The sequence below is a fragment of the Vespa crabro genome, chromosome 1, assembly GCF_910589235.1.
Source record: "Vespa crabro chromosome 1, iyVesCrab1.2, whole genome shotgun sequence".
In the NCBI taxonomy this organism is placed as follows: domain Eukaryota; kingdom Metazoa; phylum Arthropoda; class Insecta; order Hymenoptera; family Vespidae; genus Vespa; species Vespa crabro.
In genome coordinates, this window is record NC_060955.1 from 2,000,027 (window position 1) to 2,022,500 (window position 22,474).

The window sequence follows — 22,474 nt, forward strand, 5'->3', positions numbered from 1 at the left end:
GTAGTTCTATATCGAATTTTCTACAAATCCAGAGAACGTTAGATATGTAGAACAAATTCTTTTCGTAACGAAATTTCACAAAAAAGGAAAATATACACGGGACGATTCATTTTCGAGAATCATTCTCACGATTCACGAACGATTCTTCGAAAGAGATTGAACGGGAAAAGGGCGAGAGGGGAAGTTCGACGAAAAAAAAATTCGATCGAAATCGTTTATAGCTTCTCGTTCATTTCGACTTTCGAGTCGAACGAAAACGTTATCGCTTTGGCTTATTTTCTTCCTTTTCAAAAGAGAGGAGTACTCGTTTGATATTGATAGGATCTTTTTTGTTGACAAAAAGAAAAAAGAAAAAAAGGAAAAAAAGGAAAAAAAAGGAAAAGCGAAACAAAATAATCCTTTTCCCAACATTCCATCTCTACTCGATACTTTTCGGTTCTCCAGTTGATTGAGAAAAGGGGGAAAAAAAAAGAGAGAAAAAAAAAAGAAAGAAAAAAAAAAGAAGTAAAACCACATCATCGAAAGGGACATCATTTTCCTAAAATTTGTAATTTTTCATGATGCTTTTAATTAACGAGGATAAACGTTTATATCAGGAGAGACGTTTACGTTCTCTCGTTTGTTTTTACCAAGCTAAACTCAATAAAGTTGCACAGCCCTCCGTTGTTTAACGAATACGATGTATCGCGTTAATAAAGAAAGTTAAACGATGCATACGGACGTATATGTGCGAAGGAAAATATTAGCGTGTTAATAGGAACGAACCAAATCTCGTAAATATCGTTAGTACCGTTGTAGATATAAAATGAAATTTTGCGATATTTTCGTCGATCGAGATTAAACGTTGTTAACTTTTGATATCTTTATTAGGGCCAAATATTCCTTCGAAATAAAACGTTTTATATAGCGTGGAATATGAGATAGAGAGACAGAGAGACAGAGAGACAGAGAGAGAGAGAGAGAGAAAAACCAAAAAAAAAAAAAAAATGAAGAAGAAAAAAAATATTGTATATCTAAGATTAAAGTTCAAATATGAAAATGAAACTTTTAAATAAAGAATAATGTGGATAGGTCGATAAGTAAGAATGATGTAACGAGTTTAAAAGTTTCTTCTTACCGCTCACAGATGGTAGGACCTGTCCGATTATATGAGAATTTCTCATTTGCTCTTTTCTACTACTACTACTACCACCATCACTCCCTGGATATATAAACCTAAGGATCCTCTGCATGGATATCCTGTATAGCCAGAAAGGATACAGGGTGTTTCACAAGATCTTTGATTTCTTCGTTGTCCATTCACGAACGACGATTTGACAAACCGGTTTCCTGATACCGAGCCAACCTCATCGCAAATTTTTATCCTTGTCGCTGAATAATGCATAAACTACGTTCGATCACCGAACAAGCCGAAAATGTTATATCATGATGTACGAAATTGCACGAGTATGTAAATACTAAGCTGGTTTTGGGGAAAAAAAGAAAAAAAGAAAACAAAAAAACAAAAAAAAGATTCGAAATGAAAAACCAAAAAAAAGGAAAAAGGGGAGAAAAAAAAACAGGAGATAGGGAACGATACTGGGAACGTATGAGAGATCGACGTTTTTCCAAATTTTATTAATATTTATTTCGATGACACATTCGAAAACGTGTTGGAGCACAGATTTTTCCAAAGGTTCGTTTTTAAAATGAAATTTTTTTCTTTTTTTTTTTTTTTTTTCACGAATACGAAATAGTATAAATTATACGATAGTACCGGATATACATATACGGGCGCGCCAAATGTCCAGATTCTTTTTTTTTATTTTTTATTTATTTATTTATATATATATATATATATATATATATATATATATATATATATTGTTTTCCTTTTTTTCGTACGAGAGAGAATCGTACGAGACGAGTCGAAATTTGTGTTGTTCGAAAATAAAAAAAAAAAAAGAAAAAAAAAAATAAATAAAAATAAGGAAGAGAAAAAAAGAAAAAAAAGGGGGGGGGGGAAAAACAAGAGAAAAAATAAACAAATGTAAAGAGAGAACGAGGAATTCCATTGGTCTGGCAAAATAGGAATTCCAGTGACGCGATCAGGTAGACGTATTATCCCTCGTTAGAAGGAACTCCTTTCGCGGTATAAAAGAATGCTCCTAGAGAGTCGAAAGAAAGGGACAAAGAGAGACAGGGGTGTAATAAAAGACTAAAATTACATCGCTTTATCGCGTAATTCGTTGGTTGCATCGTGGCAAATGGCAAAGAGGGCGGCGGCGGTGTGTGGCGGGGGGGAGGAGGGGGGAGAAGTAGAGGTGGTTGGGTGGAGAAAGGAAACAACGATAGTATCATCGTAAAAGTGCAAAGCACGAAAGGGAAAAGAGGGAGGACGCTTTGAGAGTCATTAGAAAAATTACTTTGTCGATGGTTCGGTGGTTTGCATTGGTGGTAAGATGGGTGGTAAAGGAGGAGGGCAATAACAGAGGCCTTGTTTCTCGGCAGCGAGACGAGCGTCGTATTCTCTTAGGAGTAACTTGAACGGATGCGGCGTGACGTTTTCCGAGGCGTTCAACAGCTCCTCGGTTAACTTTCGATATTCGTTCTCCCTCTTAAGCCCTTCCTGATAGATCCTCTCGTCCTCCTCGCGTTCCCTAGCGCGCATAACCTCGACGTATTTCCTTTGCTCCGTCAATTCCTTCCCATAAGATATCATCTTCCTTTTCTCTTCCTCTTTAGCAATCGCGCACAATCTCGCATTAGTCTCGATCTCTTTCTCCATAATGATTTTCTCTTCCTCGAGCAATCGTTTATTCCTCTCGTCCATCTCCCTCTTTCTCCTCAATTGTTCCTCCCTACAAAGAAGGACCTCGCGTAGATTTCGTTCTCGCATCTCCTTGAATCTCTTAACTGCAAGATCTCTTCTCGTCTGAGCGTCCTTCATCGATTCTTCTACTATCCTGTCCACTTCTAAATTCCTCCTGGCTTCCTCCTCGCGCAACTCTTCGAGATACTTCAAGTAAGCGAGAAGTTCTCGACGCAATACCGCCGAAGTTTCCTTGATGGCGGCCTTCTCTTTCTCCAATTCTTCCTTCGCAAGATCGTTCAAGGCCTCATCGATTTTAATCTCCTCTCTCGCACGTTCAACCAAAATTCTTTTAGCTCTCGTCGCCTGTTCCTCTAATTCCATTCTCAATGTTTCTCGCTTCTTCTTTTCCGCATCCAATTTCATTCTCTCCTCTTTTCTAACGTTTTCCCACAATCCTTCGAGATATTCCCTTTCCTCTTTCTTAACTCGTTTTACTTCTTCCTCCGAGGCCAACTTACCGGCCAACTGTTTGGCCAAAGTCCTCAAAGATTCCCTTTTCAGATGTAGTCGCTTTTTCGCTTCCTCGACCTCTCTATCCTCTTTTGCCTTTACCTCTCTTAACATCAACTCGTGCCAAAGCCTCTCCAATTCATCCTCGAGCTCTCTCTTTGCCTTGTTCTCGGCCATTTGAACTAAGTTACATATCTTCACCTCTTTCGTGCTTCTCTTCGTTAATTCGTTCCTCACCTCAGGACAACGTGCAATGTACTGTTGCATTCGTTTAGATGCTAGCAATGCCAAACGGTGTTCCTCTTGTTGCTTCCTCAGTCGTTCCGTTTCCTCCTTCATTTCCTCCATCCTCGTATCCTCGCCGTGTTGAGCTTGCTCGACAATTTCCCGCGTCAACTCTCTCTGCTCTCTCGATATCAGATCCCGTAACTTCTCTCTACGTACGTTCACGCTTTCCTCGTATGTCGCCATTCCTGTAAATTCGAATCAACCGCATCGGAATTAATTGCCGGTGTAATTATCAATGTTTGCACAGTCGTCGACGTGTTAAAGAGTCCATCGACGGTGTACGGCCCGCTTGTAACGCTTTCTCTCTCTCTCTCTCTCTCTCACCCTCCCAACCTCCCTTTCCCACCCCCGAAATTCCTCGTTTGCGTTTCTCTTCATCCCTTTCTTTTTTCCTCGTTTCTCTCTCTCTCTCTCTCTCTCTCTCATTCAATCTCTCATTTATCTCTCTTTTGCCAACAAGAGGATGAGAGAAAGGGAATCAACCACCGTTCTGTTTTTCCAGCTACGTGTTCGTTTTAATCCCTTCCTTTTTTAACGCTACCACGAATGTTTCCCTATCAACCGGAGAAAACTTTTGCGATTGCGTTATTTCACAGGTGGTAAAACAACTAAAACCATTGGGTATACAAATAATTAGCTAATCCAATCGATATTTTCGATATTTCGATATTGAAACGATAATAATCGAAGTTCTCTCTCTCTCTTTCTCTCTCTCTCTCCTTCTCCCTCTTCCTCTCTGTCACCCTCTTTCGCTGGAATTGTACTTTGAAAACAAATGCACGTTGGAATTTCGCAATCACCTTTACAATATTCCAAAATGGATCCAAAATGCATTAATGAAAAAGAATTATCGATTATTCCCATGGGTATCTGTATCTCTTGGTAAATACGATCGTTAAAACCGTGAAACTGGATGACAAATGGTGCAATTATTATTACTCGCGCAATATTCAAAGGATATTTTATAGTGCCGTATTTTTCTTTCTTTCTTTTTTATTCGTTTTTTTTTTTTGTTTTTTTCTTTTTTATCGAGGGGTGAAGAGGCAAAGTGAGTTTCGTTCTCCTTCGGTTTCGCTTTTTTTCTTTTTTTTTTTTTTTTTTTTTTTTATTTCAGTAAAATTAATGTAATCAAGATATAGATGTATTCAAAAAAGGAAAACCACGTGCGGAGAACGAAATTTCGGTCAAATTCACTGAACCGAACGATTATTGAATCACTTGGAACGTTATTACGAAATCCAATCGAAAAAAAAAGATAACAAAAAAAAATATATATATATATATAAAAAAAGAATAAAAAAATAAAAAATAGAAAAAACTAGAGCCGTTTCCGAAAGTTTTGCAACGAACAGTTGTGGAAAATGAAAGGCAATAAAAAAAAAAGAGAGAGAGAAAAGAGAGAGAGAGAGAGGGGGGGGGGGGGAGGGAGGGAGGAAGAGGGAGAGGAAGGAAGGAAATTAAAAAATAAAACATAACGAAACAAACAAATAAACAAAACAAAACAAAACAAAATAAAAAAAAAAAAAAAAAGAGAGAAAGACAGGAAGATTCCCTCACACTCGTCTCGATAATACGAGTTCCAACGAGTTTACGTTGAAATCGTGACCATTGTCCTACGCTAGTCATCCCCGCGTACTCCCCTCCCCTCCACCATGAATCCGGACTCCGCCATCGCCGCCGCCACCGTTCGTTTCCTATTAAATTATCAAATACGTATCACACGAAAAGCGGAAACGTTCTCGTTTTTACCGATCTCGCTGGTTCATAATCGATGCAACGTGTACCGGTATAAACTTCGTTATGGCTACGATGATGAAACTATGTGGACACACCCGTACGTTTATTTAACTCATACGTACGTACATACACATGGTCACACTGTAAATACAGAGTATATATATTTTAAGGGCATGTAGAAAGAGATAGAGATAAATAGAGAGAGAGAGAGAGAGAGAGAGAGAGAGAGAGAGAGAGAGAGAGAGAGAGAGAGAGAGAGAGAGAGTGAAACGATAAACATCGCGAGCACGCGTTTAATTTTCACGTTATAATATTACACATGGAGTATATGCTGCAGTATAAAAGCTTGGAGGCGTATGCGTGCGTCCATGCTTGCATGCTTGCATGCTTGCATGCTTGCATACATGCTTGCATACTTGCTTGCTCGCATGCTTGCCTGCATGCGTACGTACGTGCGAGCAAACGAGCGAGCGGACCATCATCGATTTTATTTAAATTTTTTATCGACACCACGTCGGACCAACGATGAGTTCACAAAAGGTGCTACCGGGGCCCGCGAAATCCATAATAAGCGAAGCGGCCACGATGAAAGGGTCATACCGGCGGCTGCTTTACTCACGCGCCTTTTTTTTAAGGATCTTCCTTTAACTCCTTAAGAGACGCATCTTAACACTCGATTTTCGTTCGCTAACGTTCACCGACCGTACGTGGGCTCCTTCGATGAATCACGCCGACTTTTTTTGTCATTTCAACTCGAGGCGACGTTAAATCTCCTCCTCTAGCTCCTCTACCACCTTTACCACCTTTATCTCCTCCTACTCCTTCTAACCCCCCCCCCTCTCTACCCCTCCTCCTCCCCCAACCCATCTCAATCCGCCCCTTCTGCCATTGTATTCGTACGTGTTAATCTAACCGGTCGTCTCTCACGAAAGAATTTTTATCCGTTTAACCGTATTGTCTCGTAACCATCGAAAGATATTAATTATTTAAAAAAACAAAAAAAAAAAAAAGAAAAAAAAAACTAGAAGTAAGATTTTACGACGTATAAATATTTAATCGTATCGAAACAGAAAAGTTAGAAAATAAATCGAATTTAAATAGTAAAAAATTGAATTAAATTAAACCATATCGTTCCCTTTTCTCGTGTGTTTCATTTATCATTATCTTTCATTAAAAATAAATTCCTATTCTTATAGGATACGTTAAAAGATATCAAAAGAAGATAACAAATTGCGTTAAATATTTCAAATGGGTATGAACTTCGTCAGACTACGATGATTTAAACGAAGTCGATTATAATGGTATCGTTGGATGAATATATTTGTACGAATACATGTTGAAATTATGGATCAATGAAGAAAAAAAAAAAGAAAAAAAAAAAAAAAAAATTATAAGTTCGATATCTAACAAGTCAACGTACATTACCTTGTTCGATTCTATTTCTAACAGCCTTTATTCTTCTTTTCCTGTCAGTTTCCTTCTCAAATTCCCAACATTTTACAAAATTTTCGTAATACCTTCTCTCTTTAGACTCTGCCTCTTTCAACTTGTCGAAAATGGACTCTCGTTCCTTCACGATTTTACACTCTCCACGATCGCGTAATCTGTGACCGTAGGTAATGTTGGCGGTCCCGATAATGTCTTGTGGATACTTTTGACGTCTAGGTGGACCACATTCGACCTTTGGCAATGGTAGGACACTCATTTTTGGGGATTTCAAGGGGACCGAACAAATATCGGTCTGGCAATAACCACGAAAAGCCGACCACACCAACGAAACTCTCTCTCTCTCTCTCTATCTATCTCTTTCTCTATTTCTCTCTCTCTCTTTCTCTCTTTCTCTCTCTCTCTCTCTCTCTCTCTCTTTCTCTTTTTCCTTCTTCCTACTTGTTTCCTTCCTTTCCGTTATCGAGGTTGCCATAGAGATTTACGCTTGTTGTTTCGATGTCTCGTCGATTACATACGTCGTTCAACGATTTTCTGTCTTGAATTACACACTCTCTTGATTGGTATTCCCTATCCCCCTCTATTGAGCCTTTTTTCTAACTAACCGTGTTAAATTACAATTTTTTTTTATCCGATATTTCTTTTATCAAGCTTCTTCAATCGACTGACGTTCGTAACTGAAATATCATGATTACGTTTCAAGGATGTAATATGGTATATAAAAGAAGGGAGAGAAAGAAGAAAGAAAAAAAACCGGTTGGTTCTAACAAAAAAAGAAAAAAAAAAAAAAAAAAAAAAATAACAAAAGAGAAAAAGGAATAAAAAAGAATAAAAAAGAAAACCAGGGATAAAAAATAAAAAATAGGGAAAAAAAACAAAAAAAAAAAAAAAAAAAATAACAAGATAGATCTGTTGCATAGTATAAAATATTAAACAAAAATATTATCGTTTGTCAAAAGGACCAAAAGATGGCGTGATATATTATCAAGTTCCCAAAAGCGAGAGACCATTTTGATAGTAATAACAAGATAGATAGGAGGTTTATATTTTCATACTAACCTGGCGCAGGGGATACCATGATCAACGAGGTGGTTCCCCCAGGACTGAGGCTAAACGCTGAAGCCTGTAAGTACTCCTAATGCGAGTATTTGTGCGTTCAATTTTTGATAGTGTGGGGTATTTGCGGTTAACGCAGACCCCATACAAAATAACTTTTGACAAAGATACAAAAATGATTTTGATTCATGGTGAATATTAGTCCGAGAGAGAAAAACAGTTCGATTAAACGATTGTGATGGCGCGCTTGATCACGACCAGGCACACAATAACACTTTGCGACGTCACTTTTTAATCTTTCTCATCTTTCTTGTCATCGAGACACCATTGAAAGCAGCAAGCAGTAGTAGCAGCAGCAGCAGCAGCACCACCACCACCAGTAATAGTAGTAGTTAGAAGATTCTCTTACATCCTGGCTCGAACGATCTTGTTTTGTGTGTCAGTTTGAGCAGACTATAAAGGCGCGACTACGGATACCGACTATTTCCAATAGATCCATCGAGGATTTTCATCTTCAGATCTAATACACTAAAAAAGAATCCTCTTGTGAAGACATTGACATCATCATCTCAGAACGGCGGAGCTTCTTAACTTGCCTGGCCAAGTGTTTCTCAGACAACAGCGAGATGATAGATTCTAGAGGGTGATGATGGAACGAGGAAAGACTGAACAGCAGCCGAACGAACAATCAAGAATTTCACAATGGTGTGTATTATCTGAATCGTTCTTCTTTCCAATTCGAAAATAACCGTGCCAAATATGAGAGACAGTTTCTAACTGTCTCTTAAATACGATCCATCGATAGCAGCGAGACTCTAACTAGCGGGACCAATAGTTAGCGCTATAATCATGATCAAATTTATCAAATAATCACAAAACCGGTATTAGTACAATTTCTATCTAGTAGTTATCTATCTAATTATCTAGTGGTCACGAATAATAAATCACTAAGTTTGTAAACCTGGTACGATGAAGACGAAGAAGAAGAAGAAGAAGAAGAAGAAGAAGAAGAAACAAATCTTAATCAGGATTTCGTATGATTCTTCATTACATATCTTCTCATGCTAAATCTCACAATTGGCTATACAATAAACATAAACAATTTCTTTCTTTTTTTTTTTTCCTTTTTTTTCTTTTTTGTTTCCTTTCATGCGTACACATACACATACACACGTATTTATCGTTCGCTCGCTTGCACGCACGCACGCATGCACACTACGTGAGAACAAGTATTAAGTTGTCACGTTTTCTCGTATTCTCTCTCTCTCTCTCTCTCTCTCTCTTTTTTTTTCTTTTTTTTTCCTCTCCACCCAACCGGGAGAAACTATTGGAGAAAAAAGTGAGATTATTCTATGCGAATTGGAATGGTGCTAAACGCTCGAATTTGATCACGTAACGCATAATGTAGGCCAGGTCCGAGTGTAAAAAGGGGAACGGGGGGGGGGAAGGACGAACATGAACACCTATGACAAAGGATTTCACCAGCCCCGAAACGTGGAAGCAAAAAAGAGTGTCTAAAGGAGGAGGAAGTTCGAACGAGGAGAACTCTTTCCTCTTATTTAATTTTTCTTCTTTATATATATATATATATATATATATATATATATATATATATATATAGATTTATATATGTGTGTGTGTGTATGTATATATATATATATATATATATATATATATATATATATATATATAAAACACACCACGAGATCGACGAGAAACTTATAATTACGGATTAATGAGAACGAAAGAACGAAAGAACGAAAGAACGAAAAAACGAAAAAACGAAAGAACGAAGGAAGAAACGAACGAATGAACAAACGTAAGAATGAGCGCGAAAAAATTTACGATTATATTGGCGATACCAAAGCGTATGGTAAGGGTGTCTGATGTTAAGGGTATATCGTTAAAGGGGAGAAAACCGAACGTTTTACACGAGTAAAATCTAATCAAACGTTATGATACAATATTGCGTCGAGAATTATTATATGTTCTATATATATATATATATATATACATACATATATATATATAATTAATAATAATTAATAATTAATAATTAATAATAATAATAATAATAATAATAATAATAATAATAATAATAATAATAATAATAATAATAATAATAATAATAATAATAATAATAATAATTATGTAGGACATTAAAGGCACGGATTCGTACGTATAAAATATGTATAAACGCGACAAGATGAAAAGGGGATCGAGAGGATCGAGAGGGCGAAAAAGGTTCCGAGAATGAAGAAGATTTTCTTACAATTATTACCTACACGTTATCATCTATACGTGTATGTGCATATCCTTTAATGGGTTTCTTATAAAAACAAGTCAAGTGCTTTCGAAGTGATTTCGAAGTGATTTCAAAGAATGCTGATCTTGGTCGTGTTCCTTTTTATTCGAAAGAAATAATAAGGAAAAAAAAAGCCAGAGGAAGAAGAAGAAGAAGAAGAAGAAGAGAAGAAAAAAAAAGAAATAAAAATGAACAGGGCAGATTCTCGAAGGGATGCTCGCGTACTGTAAAAGGGCCGCTCTCGATTCTCTCGTTATCTCACTTTGTCATTCATTCATTCTCTCTCTCTCTCTCTCTCTCTCTCTCTCTCTCTCTCTCTCTCTCGCTCTCGCTCTCTATCTTGTTCACTCATCAATATCTTTTGCTAAAGAGACGATACGCGAGCGTGATTAACGACGCGATTTTTAATCGATCGAATTGAGATCGTGGAAGGATCGATGGAAATTTGTTTTTGATATACTAAGGCGCCGAACTCGTGCCAGTAGTATTGCTATTGTTGTTATTGTTGTTATTGTTGTTCGTAGTCGTGATATTGTTGGATGATGAGACCCCCGTTGTACTAGGTACAGTTGTTGGCATCGTTGGTGGCGCGTAAGGACTTCCACATAGTTGATCGGCAATTCGGCCACCTTCACGGAGTCCACTCAAGAATGCACCGTGCACAGTCGCCGGATAATTGCGAATCGTATGTTCCCCTGAAATCAGACAAGAAGAGTATCTTTCTAATTTTATTATTCAGAGATTATTTTTTTTTCATTCCTTCTTTCTTCTTCTTCTTCATCTTCTTCTTCTTCTTCTTTTCTTATTTCTCATTATTTATTTCTTTCTTTTTATTTTTATTCTTTTTTTTTTGTTTTTGCCCATTGCAAAAAAGAAGAAAAGAATAGGACACGAAGGAGATATAAATTTTTCATTGTTCTTACTTTTTATACTTTATTTTCCCTATCGACGGAGAAACTCGGAGAAAATAGAAAAAGATTTCTGGTATTCAATAAGTAATAGCTCGCTTTAATTTTGGTACACTTTGTCGTCATCGAATGTAATGATGTAGGACGAACGAAAAGACTCTTTCTTTCTTTCTTTCTTTCTTTCTTTCTTTTTTTCTTTTTTTTCTTTTTTTCTTCCTTTCTATAAAGTCTTTCGCGTAACAGTTTGTTCGCGGTTTTGATCTCGAAAGACGACGACTTAAAAATGGTACGTGGTTCAACGAAAAAGAAAAAGAATCCTCTCTCTCTCTCTCTCTTTCTCTCTCTCTCTCTCTTACTTTTATAGCCTTTTTCAGGTCACCCAAATTCAAGAAAAAGCATAGAAACGGTACGTGAAAGGAACCTCTCCCGAACAAAGTCACGTAACGAAGGTACGTTGGCCATTGAGGAACCTTGTACGCCCGAGATATGGTTCGCAGCGACGAATAAATATAACAGAAAAAAAATCTTTTCCATTTGAATCATTTCGGTATGTCCGTTACATTTTTCTATGAAAAAGAAAAAATCGTTTTCATAATGGGTATATATGATAGTGAAAATTCCCGAAAACGTCGGTTGGTTTATTTCGATTAATTTAATTGTTGAAATATTGAAAATTTTTATCAAATCGAACATTATTTCAAAGGAAATGCAATTATTATTCTTGATTAATTAATAAAATTCTTTGACTACGAATTAATAAAATTCTTTGAAGTCAAACATTTTTTTTTTGTTTTTTTTTTAATTAATCCACCAACGAAATTGGGATTATTGGATTTTGAAAGAAATTTAATTTTTTTTTGCTCTCTTTCTCTTTTTCATTTTGATATTTTCCTTTTTGATTTTTCGTTCTTCTTTTTTCTTTCTTTCTTTTTTTTTTGTTCGCTCGCTTTTTCTTCCCCTACTCCCTTTTTTTAATCCGCCCGAATAAATTTGACGAAAGAATTCTCACCTGCGAAGAAGACTCTTGGTTGAGGTGACGGTGTGCCCGGGGGATAATTGGGAGGCGCTGGTGGTGCTACCGGTGCCGCAAGGAGATCGTAATCACTTCCGGAGCTGCCGACTGCAACGAAACTGTAGGAGCCACGGGCCCAAGGATCTGCACGCCATCTTGTAACGACACTCTCTCGGGGCTGTGGGACTACTTGATTGCCAAAGATCGTCTGTGGGAATACAAGCGACGTTCGTGCTAATCGAATAACAGAATTTCTTTTCTTTCTTTCTTTCTTTCTTTCTTTCTTTCTTTTTCTTTTTGGTTTTTTTTCCCCTCTGCCTGTCTTTCTTACTTTTTCCCTTTTTTTTTTTTCTTTTTCTTCTTTTATTTTATTTTAAATACAGAAATAAAGAGAGAGAGAGAGAGAGAGAGAACTCTTGTAAAAGTTCACCCACCTTGAGGACCGAGATACAGCGACCAATGATAACGTCGTCGCTGACATTCTCCATTACGCAGGCTGCCTCTCCAGCGACGAGGGCCAACAGGACCGGCGCTTTGTACAGGTTCCAGAACAGGAAGAGTTCTCCTCTCGAGGCGGTCGTACTACCCACGTGCCCGAACAAGTTCGCCGTTGGATCCCAAAAGATTCGTTCGAAGCATAATACTACCTGAAATGTTTGCATTCATTTTCTTGAGAATGCTTGTAAATGAATACGTGCTATTTGCGCTCGTCTAAGTTCTTAATAATAATAAAACATAAAAAGACGCTAGGAGAAAATGAAAGAATGAAGAGATGTGAAAAACGAAAAAAAAAAAAAAAAATAAAGAAAAAAAGAAAAAAAGAAAAAATAAAGAAACAAATAAAATGAAAGAATATATAAAATATAAAGTTAAGAAGATTTTCCAAAAGAGTCATATCCTTTTTCTAACTGTTTTAAAATATATTTTCAAGCGAATTTGTCGTCTCATAAATACGTTAGTACTCTTTAGAATTGACTTAGCCTATAAGATCTTACCTTATTTAAATTGCCAAAGCCGAGCCTCTGGATGGCTTGAGACTTCCAATCCGGAAGCGGAGGGTTGAAAGCAACCGCGGAGGGTGGAGCGGAAGCCTTAAGAACGCCGAGTGGCAGCGTAACCAAAACAGCGTCGGCTTTATAGACGGTATGATTTGTGTGGAGGCTGCGAGAGGGTGCGGCCCATACTTCTACGCCATTTACTCCGTACCGAACGGCCCTTGCAGCTGTGTTCAATCGAATATCGAGTCCTTCTGAGAGAGCAACAGGTACGCAGGAATATCCGTTGCGAACTGGAAGAATAAGAAGAAGAAAAAGGACGAATAATAAGAAAGGAAGAAAAAGAAAAAAAGAAACGAAAAAAAGGAGAAGAAGAAAGAAGAGAGAAAAAGGAGAAAGAAGATAAAAAAGAAAAAAAAAAAAGAACAAAAAGATAAGAACGTTGAATATAAACGTATCAGAGAAAATAATAGAGTTAGCATTGGTATAGCTAATATTCAAAGTTAATCGGTCGATAAATATATGGAAATCAGAATCGATGTTTAGGCTTGAATTGGCCATTGAGATATACGTGTTTCGATAAAAATTCTTATGCATTTATGTACGGTTTTCTTTTTTTTTTTTTTTTTTTTTTTTTTGAAAGGGCGAGGTGAAAGAAAGAGGGGAAAAAGGATAGAGCAAACAAAGAAAAAGGATAAAAAAAGAAAGAAAGAAAAAAAGAAAATTCCTTTCTCTCGATTATACTTTCAAAATATTGAATTCCGTGAGATGAAATTTACAATATCAAAACGTGTTAACAAAATACACTGGTGTATCGTGCGATATGGTTTTTTATAAACGGAGAAGGGGATAGGTAGAGGAGGGGAGAAAAAAAAGCAAAAGAAAAGGAAGGAAAAAAGAATGATAAAACGAACGATACTTATGACTCGATCTATGCCACGTGTCAACCCACGTGTTAGTCACGCTTAATTATTCTAGTGACATCAAGGTGAGACGACACGCGAAATTTTGAACGAAACGCGAAGAGGAGATCTGAATTTCGGGCGAGGAAACGAGACAGCAGACGAGCTCCCTTTAAAAGCACAACTTGTGCAAGAGCAGGAAAGAGAGAGAAAGAGAGAGAAAGAGAGAGAGAAACATAGGGAGAGATAGTGAGTCTCGAGAATGAGCGAGAGACATAAATTTGGGGCGGTCGCCCGGCGCCATGTAGAACGAAGCACAGCAAGTCGTTCTGGAACTGCTACGCTGATGTTGGACGCATCATCGTCATTATCGCTTAAACGGATATTTCGCCGGTTGGCACGCTTAAATCAGAATATATATTCCTCGCTCGCACGAATGGCTTTTGAAAGTGTGAGGAGGATACTCGACGATGTGCCACGGTGAAGATGGCGATGCAGTCCTAATAATGATACACGGACGTCTCCACTTAGGCCGTTTAATTATGTTGATGGCTGAGCAGCACAGTTCCCGTGCTAACAGCCACCGTTCTCTCTTACTCTCTCTCTCTCTCTTTCTTTCTCTCTCTCTCTCTCCCTCTCTATCTCATCTACCATTGCTACCAGTGCTCCCGTTTCGGCAGCCGCTACCAACACTATCTCCATCTCTCCATTCCAGAAATATAAATTTACACTCGGGCTTGATATAAATTAGCGTGTTTCGAGTTCGAGCTGAAACGCATTATCAAAATGTTCCAACGAACCGGAAAGCACTCGTGCGAGAGGAGAAATGACTGCATGGAGAATACAAAGATGGACGCAAAATATTTCTCCCTCGTAGTTTCAATTTATCATATTCTCTTTCCCCTTTCTTCCTCTCTCTCTTCCTCTCTCTCTCTCTCTCTCTCTCTCTCTCTCTCTCGCTCGTTTTTTTTTATTTCATCTCCATTATAGTTCCTACCGGGTATCGTCGAATAATTTCAAAGCGAAACGATATGAATTTGTTATTATTTCAACTACGGCTCATCCTCTTACTCTTTTCCCCTTTCACCGTCGTTACCGTTACTTTGATTCGGCTAAATTTTGGTTTGTTACGTCGTCGATTATCGCAAACCCCCTTTTGTAATAAGCGAGAGAATATTCAACAGTCGAGCGAGAGAATAATCCGAAACCACCAGAATTATGGTAAGCCCGGGGTACTTTTCCTCCTCTACCTACATCTCTTCCTCCTCTTACTCCTCATCCTCCTTCTCCTCCTCCTCCTCCTCCCTACGGATAACTACGGGAATGGGGAATTAAGCCCTTGGCAATGAGGCGGCTCTGAGTCGACCGAAATCGTTGATAGAGAGGAGCCTGCACCATTCTCTTTCTCTGTCTGTTATCCATTTACTGTCAAATCGTTGATTGCCAAGCTCTTGAAATAAAATGACAATTAAAAGAATTCTCATTGTCGTTCTTATTATCCAATTAGTTTCGATTAGGCAACGTAAATACAAAAAGAAAAAAAAAAAGAAAAAAAAAAAGAAAAAAAAATAGAGAGGTAGGGAAAAAGGATGAAAAAAAAAAAAAAAAAACAATAACAGCAACAACAACAAAAGAAAAAAGAGAAAAAGATGTCGAAGAGTGGAAGGAAATCAGGAAAGAAATTTGCTCGATGCTTAATTTATATACTTTGAAAATAATACCGTATCGTATCGACAAAAGTAATAAAAGAAAAAAAAAAGGAAGGGGGTTGGTAGTCAATCTAATATGATGGTACGAGGAGAAGAGAGTCAGCGGAAAGAGGAAACAAATATTTGAAAAGCTTACTGGGTGACATGAAACTGCTTGCCGTTTGACATAGAGAGGAGAGAGAAGACGAGAGGAGGGAGAAAATGTGAAAGAAAAAGATAGGGATGAAAAAAAGAAAGGAAGAAAGAAAGCAAGGAAGGAAGAAAGGAAGGAAGGAAGGAGAAAGGATAAGAGGACGAATCGCACTGGACTCGAAGACGAAAAGTTAAAAGGGAAGAAGCATGTGTGTGTGAGAGAGAGTGAGAGAGGAGGAGAGAGACAGATGATCTCTTTTTACGGGGACACTTTAGCTGTGTTCTATCTTGTGCATCGCACCATGAAAAAGTAATGCCGCACACATATACACATACACACACACACACACACATACATATATATATATATATATATATTTATATATATATTTATATACATATGTATCCATAAGGAAAAATGTACGTAATACGCGAGTGAATCAACGACAGTGGCAACCACCGACAGCGGTAGTGGTAGAGTACCACCCTCTCACGACCGCCACCGCCTCTTCCTTGTCTTTCGTTTGATCTCCACTCGCAGTATTTTTTGACGGTCGAGTCGAACAATTTGTATGCCGCGGTGGTTTTCAATTTACATTTAAATTGGTTGCTTATGGCGTTCTGTCGTCTCGACGGGAGTCGGTGAGGGTGAGAGTGAGGGTGAAGAGGGAGAAAGAGAGAGAGAGAGAGAGAGAGAGAGAGAGAGGGGGAGAGAAAGAGAGGGAGTTAGCCGATGGACCATGCCGCCGCCACCACCATCACCACCACCACCACCACCACTGCCGCTGACGATGCTGCTAGTGATGGCAATGGCGATGATGATGGTGATGGTGATGGTGATGGTATTAAAGGTAGTGGTAGTGGTGATGGTGATGCTAGTGGGGCTCAAAGAAGAAGGGCCGGCAAGTTGTCCCTCCGAACAGTCGAAAGCTGCTACGTGAATGGCAAAACTGTTTTCTTTCGTCTGTGCGAGGAACCGCTGGGCCCGATTACGAATGACTACAGCCTTGCTTCCTTTGCTTTTCTACTACTTATTCTTATTTCTTTTTCTTCTTTCTCAAGCCGTCCGCCCATCCAAATCATGATCCTTCGAGATATGACCGATGGTGAGACACGCGCAAGAGAGAGAGAGAGAGAGAGAGAGAGAGAAAGTGAGCGTGGAAAGGAACGAATCCTGTTTGCTCGAGCAAACGTGCTTCTCTTCGTTCGTCGATCTCTCTTCCGACTCGTTTCACGCACACTTACGTTAACAGCGGTTGGTCCACGCTTTTCTCTTTTATTTTTCTTCTTACCTCTTTCCCAGGCCACTTCGATCGCAAAGCCTTATCAATTTCGACGGCTGCTTATAGACATTTGCCGAAGTATCGGGGGAGGGAACGGGGGTAGTCTCTTTCTCTCTCTCTCTCTCTCTCTCTCTCTCTCTCTCTCTCTCTCTGTCTCTCTCTCTCTCTCTCTTGCTAATCGTAATTACGTGCCCGATAACGAGCAAAGTCGCGGGGGAATTAATCTTGAGACTTTCTTCTTATCGGATAATCCCTTCCTCTTTCTCTCCCCCTTCTCACTCTCTCTCTCTCTTTGTCTCTGTCTTTCTTTCTCTTTCTCACTCTCTCCTTTTCTCTCATCTTAAAAGTAATATCTATCGCTAAGAGAAAAGAAAAAGAAAGAGATGGAAAGGAAAGGGCCAGAAGTGTGTGGCAAAGGAAGGAAACAGAGAAGAGTGGGGGAGGAGGGGAGTGTAAGTAGAACATTAGACATCGAGAAAAATAGTTAACAGCTTGATTTCGTGGCCTCTTGCCTTTTCTTATCGCTAAATTTAACGCCGATGTTGCCGTATAATTTGTTCAGATCGAGATTAAGTTAATTGGAGTCGGTTTACGATTTATGACGTTCGACGGTTGAGGTAAGTAGGGTGGATTGGAGATTCCTAGATCGCGCTAGTAAGTAACGCAAAAGAAGAGATCGATATCGGTTAAGGATTTATCACGAGCGTCGGACATTCTGTGCAAATGAGCCCGTATCTCCGAGTGAATATATACTTTTGTCGAAACTCACGGAATACCACGTTCATTACGTACCAATTTAATTTATGTTATCGTACCCCATTAGAACATAAAATATTATTCGGTAAAGTACCTCTTATGTATTCTCTCGTTCCACGAATCCTTCTATTTTACGAGTCAGATTGTATAACGAACGTTAAAATATTCAAACTTTTATATAAATCTACGTGCGAGGGAGCGATTTAAAAAAATTTTTCGTTCATTCATTTCTTTTGTTTTTTCTTTGTATCTTCTTTTTTTTTTCTTTGCTTCTCTTATTTTTTTTTTTCTTCTTCTTCTTTTTTCTTTATTTTATTGAGTTGTTTATTAATTCATTTTTATTTTCGTAAATTACCGCTCATAAAGCGACACCTTCGTGGTAATATCCAGAAACTACTGGCGGTATTATGGTCGATAAAACAGAAATTTGATCTTTTCCACCACCATTGATAAAATCCCTTTTAGATCGATAGCCAATTGTAATTAGATTGAATCAATTGGAAATTCAGTAACTTGATTTGATTAAATCGTGCTATGATTTTGATTAACGTTAACGTTCAACTATCATTAATGTACTTGTACTATATGAAAGATAAAAAAAAAAAAAAAAAAAAAAAGAGGGAAAAAGAAAGGAAGAAAAAAAAGAAGAAAAAAAAGGAAAAAAAAAAAAAGAAAAAAGAGGAAGAAAAAAAGAAAAAAAGGAGAGAAAGAGAAAGAAACAAAGAAAAGGAAAAAAAAAAGAAGGAAGAAATTCTTTATGTCGCGGTTAAAATATTCAATAACGACGTGTATTCGCTAAAGTCCCGATGAGTCTAAATTTCTTGAAATAATTTAGCAAAGAAGAAAGAACGATCCCACGTATCTTAGATGGTGGAATGTATCGATTCTCACGCTCGACGAGCGATTTTCATTAGCCTCGCTTACGCCTTCCAAAGAATCTCAGCATCGTCCAGAGACTTTTTGCGCGATCGAGCCCCACAACGACGTGGTACCGATGAAGAAAGAAAGAAAGGAAGGAAGGAAGAAAGAGATAGATAGATAGATAGATAGAGAAAAAGAGAGAATGAAAAGGAAAGAAAGAGAAGGATATAAGTTGATCCACCTTCTCCTCCTCCTCTTTCTTCTTCTTCTCCTTGGTCTAGAGATACGATGGTACACGTAGAGATCGGGCCACTTAGCGCGTTCGTTGGGTCACAATAATTAAAGCGCGCGAGGGGGGTGGTATACATTCACTTCTTAGCCGTTTCTTCAACTTCTCTTCGGTAGCTCCACAATTACAGTCGAGTTACTGAGAGAGAGAGAGGGGGAGGGAGAGAGAATGAAAGAATGAGTGAGAAGGGGAACGAAGGAGTGGGGGGGGGATATATTAGGTGGTCGTTGCAATTGCAAATGCGGTAAGTGGATTAGATAGACACCGCGACGAATAGGTATTGGGGGTGAATTCAAAAAAAATAAAAATAAAAGAGAAAAAGAAAAAGAGAGAGAGAGAGAGAGGAAGTAAGAGAGAGAGAGAGAGAGAGGGGGGGGGGAGAAGGAAAAATGCCCTTTGCGATTCAAGAAGGTAAGACGAAGAAGAAGAGGAGAATGAAAAGGATAAGAAGAAGAAAGAGCAAAAGAAGAAGGAGGAGGAGGAGGAGAGCGGCGTGCAAGAAGATATTTGAATACGACTATACAACGAGTAAATCGTATCCCTCCGCAAACGAGCAGCGAGCTACACAAGAAATGCATTTGCGGGTCCGTTGGTGGCGGGGGTGAAGGGTGCAGAGGGAAGGGAAGGTTCATCGTGATGGAAGGAGAGGGGGAAGGAGCGAGGTCCTCTGCGATTCTGCCGAAAGGGGTATAAGGAAAGAAAAATGGAGGTGGAACAAGAAGCAAGGAAGGAAGCAAGGAAGGAAGGAAGGAAGGAAGGAAGGAAGGAGAAGAAATGAAAGAAGAAGAAGAAAGAGAAGAAGGAAAAGAAGAAAAAGCCAGTAAGGCCCAGCAAGAAATGGAGGATGGTGGGCAAGTCAGTCGGTTGCTCGAGTCCAAGAGGAAAAGGGAGACAGAGAGAAAGAAAGAGAGAGAGAGAGAGAGAGAGAGAGAAAGAGAGAAAGAAAGAAAGAGAGAGAACTCGCGCTATCGACCGAGCTATCTCCCACCACCGTGCCAGTTGCAGGCCGTAATATATAGGCCGTATCTCAAGCCCGCAAATTGCCTTTTTAAACACAACAAGACAGCCGTGCCCCCTTTCAATTTACGCGGGGCCCTTTTTCGCGTGCGCGCACCACCATTGCGTTTCCTCGTCCGTTTCACTCTTCGTTCCTTCTTCTACTTCTTCTTCTTCTTCTTCTTCTTCTACTTCTACTTTTACTTCTTCTTCTTCTTTTCGTTTTTTCTTTTCTTCGAGTATCAAATCGTATCTTATCGAAGACTTTTCGTCCTGTCGCGAGATCAAGCTTAACGATGTTAACATCGTATACCTATTACTACTACTACTACTACTACTACTACTATTACTACTATTACTCTTGTCATGATCGAAAAAAATGATACGTTTAATCGAGATTAGCTACCGACTACTTCGACCATATCTCTCTTTCTCTCTTTTTCGATTCTTTATTCCAGACATATTTTTTTTTTTTTTTTTTTTTTCATTTGCTCTCTCTCCCTTTTTTCTCTTTCTCTCTCTTTTTTCGATCATCACTCCAACGTAGATATGTATGTACTCTTCGGATGGATAACGTTTAAGATCGAGACGTTTTAATCGACGTAATGAAGTACCAAGGACAGAATAAAGTATCGGAAGGAGATACTTCGTTTACCTTGTAGTTAAGCTGTTGAAGAGAGGATCCTGGCGAAGGGGGTCCCTCTTTCTCCTTCTCCCTCACTCTCTCTCTCTCTCTCTCTCTCTCTCTCTCTCTCTCTCTCTCTCTCTCTCTCTCCTTCATTCTCTCTCCTTCTCTCTCTCTTTCTGTAAGGCCTGATTCTACGGGATCGACGATTTATGTTTACATACTTGTTTTACGAGAGTTCTCGATAATTAGAGTACTTACCTATACCCACACGTATAGCGAGACGAGACTCGTCGCTTCTCTTTTTCTCTCTCTTTCTGTCTGTCTGTCTATCTGTCCGTCTCTCTCTCTCTCTCTCTCTCTCCCTCTCTCTCTCTCTTTTCCCTTTGGTCGGTGTATCACGACGAATACCGAGATAAAGAGAAAGAGAGAATGTTAAAAATGGATGCACGAGAAGTGCCGAAGGTATAAACGAGAGGCGATTAATCCCTCCGGGGGGTGGGGTGGGATGGGATATGGTGTGGTGTAGTAGGGGGAGGGTGAGGAAAGAGAAGGGAGAAGGGGAGGGATGAAAGAACGCGTTCTGAAATTGGCGTATAGTCTTCCCCGTGTGCTCTTATCTTCAATCGTGAAGCCGAAGAGCGGGGCATCATCCTTCGATACGGTTTACTACGCGTTGCTTACTCATTCGATATCGCCCGCGAATCAATATACGTGCCACGTTCGACTCTCTTTCGAAACAATGGCAGTCGATCGATCGAGGCATATGTACGTCGTTATTCGAAAAAAGAAAAGAAAGAAAAAAAAAGAAAAAAAAAAAAAAGAATATAAAAAAGAAGAAAAAAAGAAATAGAAAAGAAAAGAAAATGGTAAAATAGAAAAAATAATATACGTGCGTGCGTGTGAAAGAATGAAGAAGAAAAAAAAAAAAAATAAAGGAATAGAGGTAAATGAAACGATGCAAAATTAAAAAGAATGTTCTTTCCTTTTACTGTCCGTTACACGTCAACGCTCAAACGAGAATTTTCTAATATACGTTTATTAGAAAGAATGCCGACATGCCGCCGTGCAACGCGCGAGATAATATCCCTGTGAATAGGCAACACTTCGAACACGCAGGTAGAAAGGATGGAGTACACGCCAGGTGCGATTAATCCGCGAGAAAGGGACAGAGATATAAGACCGGTATTGCTAGCGCTCCAAGAGACCTCGGAGAAAGTATTCAAAGATTAGATTAAGGAAAGCGTTCGAAAGTCTCTTTATCTACGACATAGACACCATACGTAAATAGATAATGATCGAGCATTGGTAACGAACGAACACGGCGTTTCGTCCTGTCGGCTAATGGACCACCCGGTCGAGCCATTTAATTGCAGCCACTAAATATGTCATAATAAACGAGTACGTTCTACTGTAATTTGCCATAATCAATCGGCAGTAGTGTGCCCGTAGCAAATCTGTTAAATAGATTCTATTACGTAAACGATTTAGAGAATATATCGTTGATGGAACTATCGAGAGATCTATAATAATCGATATACACGTGTCTTCGAATCATTATCGATCGAAAGTATGTTAACTGGGTCAACATTCGACGAGCCTAATAATAATAATAATAATAATAATAATAATAATAATAATAATAATAATAATAATAATAATAATAATAATAATAATAATAATAATAATAATAATAATAATAATAATAATAATAATAATAATAATAATAATAATAATAATAATAATAATAATAATAATAATAATAATAATAATAATAATAATAATAATAATAATAATAATAATAATAATAATAATAATAATAATAATAATAATAATAATAATAATAATAATAATAATAATAATGATAATA

At 38.4% G+C, this 22,474-nt stretch overlaps 2 protein-coding genes and 1 non-coding gene across 4 annotated transcripts in view; 1 reads left to right on the plus strand and 2 right to left on the minus strand.

Moving 5' to 3' along the window:
• Window positions 1-2,003: 2,003 nt before the first annotated feature.
• LOC124423081 (trichohyalin-like) lies at window positions 2,004-6,201 on the minus strand. Its single transcript, XM_046960424.1, has one exon. The coding sequence runs from the start codon at window positions 3,773-3,775 to the stop codon at window positions 2,402-2,404; it is 1,374 nt and encodes a 457-aa protein (XP_046816380.1). The 5' UTR covers window positions 3,776-6,201; the 3' UTR covers window positions 2,004-2,401.
• Window positions 6,202-7,826: 1,625 nt separating this feature from the next.
• Window positions 7,827-7,977, plus strand: LOC124432840. Its single transcript, XR_006944378.1, has one exon. It is a non-coding gene; the product is annotated as a U1 spliceosomal RNA (small nuclear RNA).
• A 1,559-nt stretch (window positions 7,978-9,536) lies between these two features.
• LOC124426245 (lysine-specific histone demethylase 1A) overlaps window positions 9,537-22,474 on the minus strand; it is a 129,963-nt gene continuing 117,025 nt past the window's right edge. For both annotated transcript variants that reach the window (XM_046967735.1, XM_046967816.1), the window contains 4 exons: window positions 13,052-13,344; window positions 12,491-12,703; window positions 12,054-12,264; window positions 9,537-10,831 (listed from right to left, as the gene is read on the minus strand). In XM_046967735.1, the coding sequence (XP_046823691.1) occupies window positions 10,596-10,831; window positions 12,054-12,264; window positions 12,491-12,703; window positions 13,052-13,344 (953 nt within the window). In that variant the 3' untranslated portion in view covers window positions 9,537-10,595. The remainder of the gene's footprint in view (window positions 10,832-12,053; window positions 12,265-12,490; window positions 12,704-13,051; window positions 13,345-22,474) is intronic.

Coding starts and splice junctions, on each gene's coding strand:
- LOC124423081 (XM_046960424.1), bottom strand. CDS start 3,775: ATGGCGACATACGAGGAAAGCGTGAACGTACGTAGAGAGAAGTTACGG.